General features: G+C 34.9%; 1 protein-coding gene across 1 annotated transcript in view; it reads right to left on the bottom strand.

The window, feature by feature from the left end:
* The window catches only part of LOC133265996 (protein unc-13 homolog A-like), a 42762-nt gene that overhangs the window by 18974 nt on the left and 10536 nt on the right, over nucleotides 1–13252 (bottom strand). The window contains exon 6 of the mRNA XM_061446987.1: nucleotides 11133–11268. Coding sequence (XP_061302971.1) covers nucleotides 11133–11268 — 136 coding nt within the window. The remainder of the gene's footprint in view (nucleotides 1–11132; nucleotides 11269–13252) is intronic.

Genomic DNA, 13252 nt, shown 5'->3' with positions numbered 1-13252 from the left:
GCTGTACTGTTGACTGCTGCCTGAACTTGGCCTCATGCATGAAACTGTATCTGAGTATTATAAATTTATACCTGAAATAGATCATTACATAGACTCAATCTGTCTCTACCTCTGAACTAAGTGAAGCATAGAAATATGTAACTACTGATAATCCATCATGATGAATAGTTGTAAGATTTTTCTTCACTTATTTTTTAGCTGATGAATGGACATAAAAGTAGCTATGTAATAGTTAAAAATAAGAACAAATTTTGAAGGATTTTTCTTCAAAAACTCTCAAAAGGTTTAAGAACAGGCGATGTCATTGTCCTCCTCCTGCACTCGAATGTTGAATGCTTATCTAGTGTTTTACCATAATTGTTACTTTCTGTAGCAAAAACCAGAACAGGATTTGCATTAGGGATCTAATGATGTTTCTATTTTCTCCTCCTACCCAGGTTGATTTGCAACAAGGAATAGGAATAACAGAAGCTCTAGTGCTCTACATAGACTTCTTCAGCTTAAAGCATGAGAAAATTTTATACGCAAGCATATATACTTACATGCTGTAATATCTAATTTGCCTATCTGCCTCTATTTAAGTCCTCTTTAAATAGACTATTGCACTGCAAAACATGGTTGGGCTTTAGGCCGATCTCAACCTGTACCTTTAGTGTCTGCACATACATAATCAGTGTTTTCCCTAACCTTCAGATAATGCTGCACCATGACGCACAAAAAAGCTGCCTGCCACCTCTCCACATCATAGACTTACATGGCTTTTCTAAACTGGAATCTTGATATCCAAGTCAGAAGCAAAACCGTTTCCAAGAGAGATGATTTTACTGTTTGTGAACATATTTGAGACTACTACAGTAACACACAGTAACTATGAGTTCAGGGAGGACACTTTGTTCAATGAATCTGTTCAGTTATTTTTCAGTGATTTCTAGGCCATGGACAATATGCTAGAAAACTCTGCGCTGAGAATCCACATCAATATGTGACATTCCATCTGAAAAATGCATACAAATGGGTAATGAATTAATGAAAAAAGGAAAAAGAGTAATATGAATTTCTAATAAGTAGCTTACTGCTTTCATTGCAAACCAATCAAAATTCAAGCAATGAGTTTGTAACCAAGCAATTCCTATGCAAATGTAGTAAATTAATTCAAGTGATGTTTACCCAGCATGTGAATGTGTCAGGATCTTTTAGGGAAGCAGTTTAAAGATGAAATATGGCACAGCACTATGAGCCTAATGAAATTTTTCATAAACATTTGCTCCTCTTCCCACAAGAGCTCTCTTTTCTCCTATGTTGTACAGCTCTTTCTGTTGAACTCGTGTGCCTCTACCTGAAATGTTTGCATTTTGCAGGAATTTTGCTGCACAAGAACTGATACCTGACTTGATTATTTTAGCTTTTCTATAAATAAACAGCATTTTTAGTAGGTTCAAGGGAATACTTATGGAGAATGAATATACATCTTCTACACACCACTCTATCAGATAAACTAATTCCCAGAAGCTGACAAGGCTACTTACTTAAATAAATTACTACTTATGTAAGTAATGTCTAAGTAAACTGGGTTAACCTCTATAGCACGTCAACCTTTTGGAAATGACATGAAATAACTGCATAACAGTAAAGTTAAAAAAGTTATGTGAGAACAGAAACATCTAAGAAGGCACAGATCTTAGTTAACCTAGGACAAAAAACCAAAAAACAACATCCAAAAGCCTTTCCTATTCCATTCACAAATAAATAATTCATCATAAGTAATGTTATTACACAGAATTTTAGAGGAAGTCAGTGATTTCTCATTTATTACAAAAAGTTCTCACCACAAATAATACAAACCCAAGAATGTTAATAATGAAGTCAATTAAAGCTCAGTATCAGCTCATAACAAAAGAATCACCAGAACACTCACAATAGCCACAAGCAAAACGGACATTTGAAAAGATTTAAAGAAAATAACTATTACATCTGATGACTGGGAGGAGTGAAACAGTATGGACTGATAGGAAGAGATATTGGAGGAAACTAATAGTAAAGTCTGCCATGTGAATAAAGATATTTACATTTCCTTTTAATACACAACCTATTTTATATTTTGTAGGGTTTTTTTATATATACTGCAGAGTATCAAACTTGGCTGTGCCTTTTGTGCCAGAACTAGACACTCTACCTCTTCTCCTATAAGAATTTTCTCCATGATTATCTCCTTCTGAGACAGGAATACAAACTCATGTTCAAACATAAGGAATGACCTGAAAAATGCATGTATTTAACAACTGTTCTGTATTAAGCCAATTATCCAAAATACAAAACCTCATTTCCACAAGTTATTCAGAGTCCCCCGGCAAAGCTGCTAAACAGTTTGTCTAATAAATTCCTTTTAATTCCGAAACAAAATTCCTGTCTTTACAGAGACATAATGTGGATATATATAAAACTCTTATATTATTTTTTAAATGGGAAATAATTTGAACTATTAAAATAAAAAAAACAGTTTTATCAATTCCATTTATCATTAATAACTCGCTAATTAAAAGAAATCCACAGCAGTAATTTCCAATCAATATTTAGTGTCTCTGTCAGGGCCCAACAGACTTCATTAGACTAGCCTCCAACGGGAAAGGGACCAACAAGCCCTGCAGCTCCATTTAAGTTCAGTCCCTGCCTGATGTTCTGCTCCAAGAGTGACAGTCTCTATAAAGTACAGCTCTGCCTATATACTCACTGACCTAGACCCTCACCTGTGGACTCATTGCCTAGCTTGAGCTTGGCTCTGCTTTTTCTCACAGAATCATAAATTCTCTAAATGTCTGTTCTCAATTCTCTCAGTGTCCATGTTCTCAGTCTTTCAAGTTTTGCCTACACACTGCTAACTGCTATTTATCTTCTTTTCCTTGTTTTTCACTCAAGATTTTTTAACATAAGAATAAAATGTGTAACAATTGTAAAGTTGATAAACAAAGTAGAGGCATATACCAAAATTCATTAAAACTTCAGATTCACCATATTTATGATACTTAGTACTCTCCAACCCCAATTATAAACTTTTTCTATTGTTTTCCTGCAATAGAGAGCTACTGCAACATTATTTAAGATTCTTTAGAAGCTTTTCTGTTTGTTTTTAAGTAGATTTTTGAAGAACTGGTTTTATTCCAATCAAGAGCAATAGTTTTAGGCCACAGAAAATCTAAAGGAAAAAACCACATCTGAGAAAAGCAAGAGGTGGAACTGAATTCAGAAAGGGCAGCAGAGCAGGAAGGATCATCAATGATCATGTTAGCTTGACTGACAGATGAGAATAAAGCCTGGGGAGCAATGCACTGAACTCTCAGCACTACAGTGCTATTCTAAAAGGCTTAATTTTACAGAAGACAGTAAGCCACTATTGCAGCAATTTGCTCTTACTGAGAAAATCTACCTTACTGTAGTAAAATAAATTTATATTATTATTTGCAGTTTTAAATGACTGATATATAAAACTAAACCAAACATCACCTGAAGCAGAGTGCCTTCCTACCCACATTTGCTTTCTATAAATTAAGCAGAGAACAGCTGCCCAAGCAGTTAAAGAGCTTAGAGGAAGCCCTTTAATATATGAAAATAGTTCATATTCAGAGAAGTCAAGTCAATTGATAGGTGCCTGATGTAAACAAACATTTTACCTTGCCTTTGGAACAAACAAGTATTATATGAGTTGAACTGTTATATAGAGAAAAAATGAAACAGCTTTTTTAGAACAGCAAATTAAGGAAGAAATAGTTGCCAGCAGAACTTAACATGATTCCCATTCTCTTTTTTTGAACTATTCTGAACATCAAATGTTTCTTGTGTTTTTCTGCTCTGAGGGTACTTTCATATAGATAGTGCTTTCAGAAAATGCACCAAGTGTCACATACTATAACAGCAGCTTAGAGAAAGGATACAAACGAGTTTCAGCTGAGATGCTGTCCTATGTTCAGCTAGTGAGCAAGCGGTTGCGTGGTTCTGAGTTACTGGCCGGGCTTAAACCACGACAGTTGTACAACAGTTTTTGCTAACATTAAGTCTTAACATGACCATTTAGTTGAAAAAAAAAAAAAAAATAATTTCTAATTATCCTTTATATACTTTTTCTATAGCTAAGGAAAGGTCAGGTTGCTTTACCTACCTTCATATCAAAATAAATGAATATTTATTCAGTATTTTTATTTGCATTTAAAACAAAGACTAGAAACCAGTAATTTGTATGGTAGGAAATAACCACATTTTGTAAAAGCATTACTTATAATTAAGCAGTAACACAGATGCCAGATAGAGATTCTATCATACAAGATACTATGAAAATGAGAAAACAATATTGGTTTTTGTCTTAAAGACCTGTATGCTGTGCTATTTATGCAAACTAGAAGATACCATGACAAACCCATTTTGTCTTCTTATGTACTGTGAAGATTCACATATATTATCTATAAGTTCTGTGTCCAGGCTCAGTCATCTTGAAATATATTTGATGTAGGTTAGTTCTAATTGTTTCATCTAGACTATTTTTCCTCATCAATAAAAGGTTTGAGGAGCAATAGAAGAGTACTCTATCTATTTTAATTTATTATTAGGTATTTAATACTTTTTAGAATCTGGTAGTTCTGTCCTGAAGGAATTACAGGGGAATTTCAAACCATACTGGACAGTTAGGCTTAGCCAAACTGAAATCTACCCATGCCCCTGCCTGAAAATACTCCTTGGAGATGTCCCTCTGCCAAAATAAAACCAAAGCAACAAACTCAAAACAAACACACCAAAACCAAATAAAAACCCAGCAACACACACATACACAATACCCCCACAAAACCCCAAAACAAAACTACCACAGACCCCCAAGTAAGTACAATATGTCTGAAAGTGCAGTACTGTGTTGACAGGAGCAGCTTAGCCACTTGGAACATGCACCTGTATGAAGTATCACACTACGAAATGTTCCTCACAGCTTATCAGAACAAATTAAGCTGGTCCACTGGAAGTAGTAGTTCCCTTCGTCAAATGTGTGGGAAAGCATAGTATCATGAGGAAGTAAAGCACAGTGATACAAATGAAGTTCTCTATAACAATGGCTCAAGGACTGCAATCATTAAAGACTGCTTCATTTTAGACAGCAACCTCAGGATAATAAATGCAAAAATCCCCACCAATTTCAACACCAACCACTTTTTATATTTTAAAAGAGATATGCCAGTTCTAAAAGGCTGGGAACTGGTGGACAGTCATAGTCAAAAGGCTTATGTGTGACCTACATTTTTTGTTAGCCTGCTTTTTCCTTTTCTTTCTTTTGGACCTTATTGCTTTTTGGCAGCAAACATGAAAGGAAACAATAACATTATGCAAGGTTGGTTATGCTTAGCCATTCTATAATATAACTTTGAGGAACAACTGGCCATTAAATGATCCCACCCACATCTATGAAAAAACACTATCTGCTTAAACAGCTATGGCTACATAGTGGAAATATTGTTTTGGTTTCAGGAGCTCCTCACCTGCAGCCAAGAGGTGAAGGTGGAAATTTTCATGGTTTAGAAATAAGTTTATGCCTGCCTATCAATTTTTCTGTTACCTGGGCATGAGTAATTAAACAGGTTACTGGAAAAATGGCTATAAAGTATTCACTTAAAAATTAATTTGGACCTTAGCACATTCTTGCTTCTCTGTATGTATAAACAGGGAAGATGAATTAGATTTATTAAAAGTCCATTTCATTTTCAGGATGTTTCAAGCATTAAGGAATTTGTAAGGTTTCTTTTCAGTTTTCATCTGTTAGAAAAAATTTACAAGTTGCCATCATACCACTTTAGTTTATTTAACCAATATCAGTTTAATAACTATTACATTAAAATCAGCATTGCTAGTGGCTGCAGATCATTGAGTCCAATTTTAGTAATATATCTTCTGTCAAAGCCAAATACTTTAGAATCACATACTCAAAACCAACTTTGCCCATAAAATCTATACAGATCTAGCTGATCTATAGCTCTGTAGAGAAGTATCACATGACATGTCAATATTCTTTGTATGAAATTTATGGCTTTTAGAAGAATAACTTTTTTTGCTTAATTTTGCTTGTTTTGGAAATGCCCCAACCCATTTTATGCCATTCAGTTTAGTTTCGCTTTGACAGGCTCTTGTGCAGCACTTACTTTGTTTAGGTGGCTGTGGATGGCAGCATTAGTATTTTCTAATTATAGTCATTAATATTTTTAATGTATTTCATTGTTGTTTTTTAAACGCAAGAATTTTTAATACAAGAGTGAGGGTTACATTTTCAAAAGCTGAGTTCTTTGAAAATGGAATATAAGAGCTTAATTTTGCATAATTTTTTAGAGTGCTTTTCCACACAATCCTTCGTTTCAAAAAGTAGCTATTCAAAATAGTAATTTCACAAAACACATTTTTTTATTCCAAGATCTAGATTAATAGATTTGCTTCAATCATTAAAAATATTTTCCATTTAACTTTCCAGTTAAGTGAAATGTCTCAGAAGAGACACTATAAACTTACTGACAATACAAGCATTGGCTGTATTATTTTAGTATTTGTGTGTTTCAAGTTGCAAGTATATGAATTGCATAGATAGTTTTTATCCTAATGTTGCCTGACTGTAAATAGAACAGTTTTCATTTAATGCTTTTAATCAAATTTAGCATTTAATGTAACATTGCATGTACTTTAGCTGCCTATCTGCAGTTCTAATTCAAGTAGCTTAAGGGAATTATGTCATACCCTACTGCTAATACAACAGAAGTATCTGTTACTTCCTGAGTATTACGACACACAAGAGGCGCACATGAAAAGTATGATTTTTGTCAGAAGGATAATTCAAATACTTACATACATATTTTTCCTGACACAGCAACATATAATCATATGAAGTACTCATTCATTGTGTCCTTTTCCATAATTTATATATTTTTAAATTATAATACACTTTATTTTCAGTCATTCTGGTGTTAATTCTATACATTTCTGCTACTCTGGATATACAACACACTTGCACCTGAATGGTACCAAAGAAATTAACCACGAAATTTTATTCTTGCAAGTACTAGCATTCATCACTGGAGGCTAATAATTTTTATGCATTCTGTGTGATGAATGCTCCATCCCATGGCAGTGTTCAAGGCCAGGTTGGATGGAGTCTTGGGTGACATTGTTTAGTGCGAGGTGACACTGCCATGGGCAGGGGGATTGGAACTGGATGATCTTAAGGTCCTTTCCAACCCTAACTATTCTTTGATTCTATGATAGAGAGAGAACAAATTGATTTATTGTACGGTTACTATATACAGCCAGAATGAAATATGTACTAAAAACACTTGATTGCTGATTTACAACAAACAAACAAAGTCATTTGTTCATTAACTATATTAATCAGAGGAAAACTTAGAGGTTGTTTTATTTTTTTTTAAACAGTATTTTCCCCTTCCCTTTCTATTTGGATTTTTGTTGTTTTTTTTTAAGACTGGGAGAAAATATATTGCTCTAATAAGAATCCACTTAATCATTTACTGCATCCTTCAAATTCTGATTAATTTCTGATTTATGAAAAAGTTAATCAGTTACACTTGATTAGCTACTAGTCTACATCTAGAGTCAACTGCTATAAACACCATTTATGTATATAACCAAAGAATTGACAAATAAATATCAGTGTAAACAGATTAATGAAGAAAATTTGTACACATTAATATTGAAATATTTAGCATTAATGTTAAATATTTATAATAGTTATATCAGTCAAATATTAAGTATTTAGTTAAATCTGGTGTTTAATACAACCATTCAAAAGAAGTGGTCTGATCTACTTCCCTAACTTCAAATATTTATGTATTTTTATACTACAAATGCCGTTGTTTTAAATAAATACACATCTCTACCTTTAATTAAGCTTCGAAACAATCATCTTTCTCCTCATAATCTTTGAAAATGCCTAATATTAGATTTAAAAAATAAATCAAAGTATTATCTCATAGTTCAGTGGTGACCCTCGATTTAGTCATACAAAAGTTCATTCAAATTCAGTAACCTTATCTAGGACAAAGAAGCAAAGGAAAGAATTCCATAGTCAGGTTAGGTTAATTTCTTTTGGCTTAACTTATCCTGTTCAGAGGCTCAGATCTCTGTTGAGAAAGACATGTCTGCCCAGATGATATGCTGATGACTGGATGTGTGCTTTGAAAAACAGAGAGAAATAGCTCTTGAGTATTGCCACTACTGACAGCTCTCACCCTAAGGAGGCAGTTGTACTTCTCTGTAAATACCTTGCAAGAACTTGCTAGTAAATGTAACCAGGCCAGGGATCACAACAGCCAAAAAGGTCCTATAGCACCCTGTATATGTGCAAGATACTGGCGAATTGCTCTCATGAGCTTTACGATCTTTTTTCAATATTTGTTTATTTCCTAGTGATTTTGTGGAAGCTACATGCATTAGGACTCTGCTTTTTTTACTGTATACGGAAAGGTCATTTTAAATGCATACACAACACATCCCCTCAGAGAATACATAACTTAATGAAGTAATAGTCTTTACCATCATTTCTCTCAGGTTTGAGCTATTTTTCTGGGACCACTGCTGTAAGACATGGCTTAAACATGAGCCATGTGCCTGATGCTCAATGTAATTCCTGTTGCGTTTCCCAAGAGCCTGTTCCACCCCTCAGCAGGACAACACACCGTTTTGAGTGTCAGCTGCTCACAGACTGTCTTTCCTGAGTTACAATAGAGGACACAATGAATCAAACATAATACAGTCTGTGACAGCAAGTATGAAAGCCAAAATCAACAGTAAAGAGAGACGGCTCCTCCTGCGCTACTCCCCAGTTTGCCTTTGCAGGCAGATGGGAAGAGATTATACCAGCACACAGAAAGCTCTTTCTGCTCAGACCACTGCTGAGTGATATTTTGAGAGGCTGGCTGGACTCCCTCCCAAGCATTCATCTCCACTTAACAGAAAGTTATAATAGCAGGGAAGAAATACACTTGTTGCCACTTCATTCCTTACACCTTCCACCCATAAGGCACCATCATCTTCTCCTCTCAGGGAAGCAAGAAGACACGGATTATCTTCCCTTGTCTTGCTTCGCCACCCTAGCATTGTTCCTTGCTCAAATGAAATCAAGAAAAAAAAACTAATTCCCTTCTGGAAAAGTTCCAGAAAGTGTGGTAGCCTGCCTAAGTAAATACATTAGCTTCAAAAGTGGAATCAGGTGCTTTTCCTGCTCTCCAGATCCAATCAATGAGTTACAATACCCAAATCATGTCAGGACTTGCCTCCCTTCCTCTCTTATGCTTTCAGAAAGTCACTATTGAACAGCTGAATCCTATGTAGACACACACCCAAGGGTGAGAACAGGAAAGACACGCAAAGCCTTAAGGGTCAACACTATCATTAAGTCCAATTTCATTTAAAAGATGTTTATATTGTTGTGAAACACACTACTTTTAACCATCTATTGTTAGACTTAGTCATGAAACCCATATCACTCAAGACCTGTTGGATAGAAGCTTTTAAGCTTTTTAATACTCCAAGAGGGGACATTTATTTCACAATATGTTACTTTTTTGTTCACACATTCTTTTGATCTCCTTATTCTAACCAATAGCTGATGTTCCTCCAGTCCAGCTTTCTTAGCACAGTGTTGGACCAGATTAAGCTGGTCATCTCACAGAAGTCTTAGGTTTAGATATTAATATTGCTGATTAAGAGCAACAGCTACACAGAACTGCTCTATGGAGTTTGTCTCTGTCTCCCCTCCTATACAGAGGAAGCCGAGCCTAACAGTAATCACACTAGGCAAAATGGTCATCTCATGAGCATTTATGAATTTATTGATTTTCATGGCAGGCTATCAGAGATGAGAAATAGTGAATGATGAGAGAGTGCTGTAGCAGAAGATGAGAGTCTGTTGGCTATCACTTTCACTCGCCAGTATCTCTAGTTCCACACTGTTTACTCTCTACCTCAAAAAGGCAATAGCTAAATATTTCACTGCTTCAGTGTTTTAGAAGAACAACACAAGACTTGTGGTTGGCTTCTAAATACTTTAAATCAAGCAGGATTCTGAATTTCTGAAAATATGAATATAAATCCACCACTGTTCTGTTTGTGCTTTTCAATTTTATGCTGCTCTATTATAATTTAGTGTCATTAGGCATATTGTTTACAGAACATAGAGCCATGCAACAAACTTTTTCACATCTCACTGCTGTCATCAAGAGTCTTCCTTTGATGGGTTGGTATATAGTTTTCTGTTTGTGGCAGTGTCCTTGAATTCTTTATTTTTGGTTGTAAGCAGTTATTCACAATCTGTATAGCATTTATTTCAACTCTGGATGAACCAGGTTTTGTTGCTTCATGGCAATGATTTCATCAGAGAAGAAGGCCCCTTCCTGCTCCATACTGAGCCATGGTTAAAGGCTATTAGAGAACAGCAGGGCTTCTCCCAGTGAGCTGCTGAAGTGACTTTCTGAAGTCCCAGCAATGCAGATTTTCCAGAGTGTTTAAAAGTAAAAGCAGTCACAGCTGCAGATAGAGAATGCTGCAGTTATTTGCACTTTCATTACCACTGAGGTGCTCTCAATATTTAGCCACATAGAACTTAACACATATCCAGAAAGAGAGTAACAAGGTATCTTACAGATCACTCATCTGCCAGTTTTGCTGACCTACTGAGCACTCTAATAATGGTTACTTATTCTTTCTATTGCTCTCTCTAATTTATTTAACTTTAATGACCACAAGACATCAAAATATCATGCAGGCAGCACAATGCTTGTGAACCACAAACTGGAAAGTCATTAAAGATCATGCAAATACCAGTAACATCAGACATTCTAATGCCTCACATTACAAGATGAAATTCTGTTGTTTGGAGCTGTCAAAAACTTTAGATGCTCCACCATAATAATGGAGACATATGCTTCATGGTTTTGTATGTTTATAAAACTTCTAGTCACACATTTGCTTAAAATAATTGTATATTTATGACAATATATATTTTTTAAATAAATAAATAGAAAAGCCAATGAATATTGTGATAGATGTGTGATGTCAATCATGTCAATAGATGACAAATCCCAGATGACATGAAAATGATAGAATACCTTAGTTTGCTTTCTTGTATGCTGAAATCACTTTCCATGGATGACAGACTATCATATGTATCTTGATATGAATGTCCTGTATCTTGGAGGGATGCCCCTCTGTGCCAGCCTCTGAAGTCTAAATCTTTGTGGGTATCTGCAGAGAAGGAAAAAGCCACTAAAAATCTTTCAGTCCATTTTACAAAAGAAACTTCTAAAAGAGAAAGTACACGTTCAATTAATGAAATTAATTAATTGAATTCACAGTAAAAGGGAATTAATACAGTCAATTACAAAACATTATTGTAATTAAATCACTTTTTACAAGAATAGCAGAAACAGATTTCCTAGATCATCTTCTGACTGCTGCTCTGAAAACCTGGAGACCTGAACCAGTTATCTTTTTGTTACACAAACTTGGAAACAGTTAATTTTACAATTGAAAAGTGGACTCCAAGAAAATCTATCTCTCAGTTTTCCAGTCCAACTTCGATTCTCAACTGGCCATGCAGAGCACGCAAAAACGTGAAGAGGTTTTGCTTTGAGTGTTTTGGTCTGTTGGTTTTGTTTGGAATGTTTTGTTTTTCCTCTCCTTGTTTGTTGTGGTAGGGTTTTTTTTCCTGTTTTTTTTTTTCTTTGTGGTGGGGGTTTGTTGTTGTTTGTGGTTTGGATTTTTTGTTTTGTTGTGGGGTTTTGTTTGGTTTTGGTTCTGTATCACAGTATCACACAGTATTTTTTTTAAAGTAAGGAATCAGGGTTTACTTTTATTCCATGTCCTATTAGCCTAGAACTAATTTTTTTCCAAGTTTGTATCTCTTTGGAGAAAGCTGGCAAATCCCATCTACAATTGGAGGTAAAAGCTGCTATCCTGCAGAACATTATACTCTAGAAATCATTCTTGTATTTCATAACAAAGACTGATTATCCTTTAAAAACCTGACTTAGAAATATAAAAATGTTTGCAATTCAGCAGTGGTATTCATCTAGAGCCTGTATTTTATGACTGGGAATTTGCTTGCAGAATTTAAGTTACATGAGATCATTATCTTACTTAGTGGCCTTTTAATGGAGCTCAGTCTAGATGGCAGTGGTGAAATGACAATCTTACTGCTACCACAACTAACATTAGATAATAATTGTAAGGAAAAGAAAACCCACTCATGAATGAAATAAGGATGTTTATTATATGCAGTGGTTCAAGTCCATATTGTTAAACCAGCATGTAAGGCTTTTATATTTCTACTTAGTATCTGGCATTCTTAAATGGACATATTTCAAGAAATGTGAAAAATAACTTCAGTCTTCTACCTTTCCAATGTAATTTATTGTAACAAAGAGGCTGTTCTGATCTCAATAGTCAAGGTCAGATTCTCAGCTGATCACAGCTAAGCTGAGAGTCATTCAACAGAATAAGCAATCGAAATGTAATTCCTTAGTCAAACTCCAGGTAGAGAGTAAAGGTAAACATGTAGCTTTCTCAATACCTCTGCGTATTGAGAATTCTTCCCTCTGCACAGAAAACTATAGTGTAAGAGTGACCTCTACAGGATTTCTATAGTGCCCCAAGACTACAGACCCAGAGACTTGTCTTTAAAAACACTCTCAGATACATTTCAAAACAGAATACAGGCATCAACCTACAAACCAAAAATCCCTCTAAGCAGCAGCTTGAAATCAGCAACAACCTCAATTTCCAGCTTGTAAACATACAATTAGAGTTTCTATAAGAGACTTACACCAAATTTCTAGATAGGAAAACTACATAAGGACACACTTAAAACATTCTGCAGATTCAAAGGTTTAAAGAATCATACAATAAAAGGGAAAAAAAAAAGTAGGGGCCCTGCTGTGGCTCATAAAAATCTACAACAGTTCGCAGTTACCCCCCCAAAAGAAAAGTAATGTCTCGTTAACATTTCTTCACATTTTTTACTTTTATTCTTGTATAAATTTTAGTTCATTAGACTGTTTACAGAGTATAATATTGAGGTACTTCGCAAACTTATTTGGCATATTGAACCATGGTCTGAATCTGGAAATAATGTGAGATGATGCATTATTTTATGATCAGTTTCCATTTCTACCTTCAAATACACTATTTTCACACACATGCATTTTCCATCTTCATACGCACTATTCAT

Source organism: Pezoporus flaviventris, unplaced genomic scaffold, assembly GCF_033815535.1.
Source record: "Pezoporus flaviventris isolate CSIRO_AGI_PZ_B2104156 unplaced genomic scaffold, CSIRO_AGI_Pfla_v1 ptg000006l, whole genome shotgun sequence".
NCBI lineage: Eukaryota > Metazoa > Chordata > Aves > Psittaciformes > Psittacidae > Pezoporus > Pezoporus flaviventris.
Note: the sequence above shows the minus strand (reverse complement) of the source record. Positions and strands in the feature narration are given on the sequence as shown.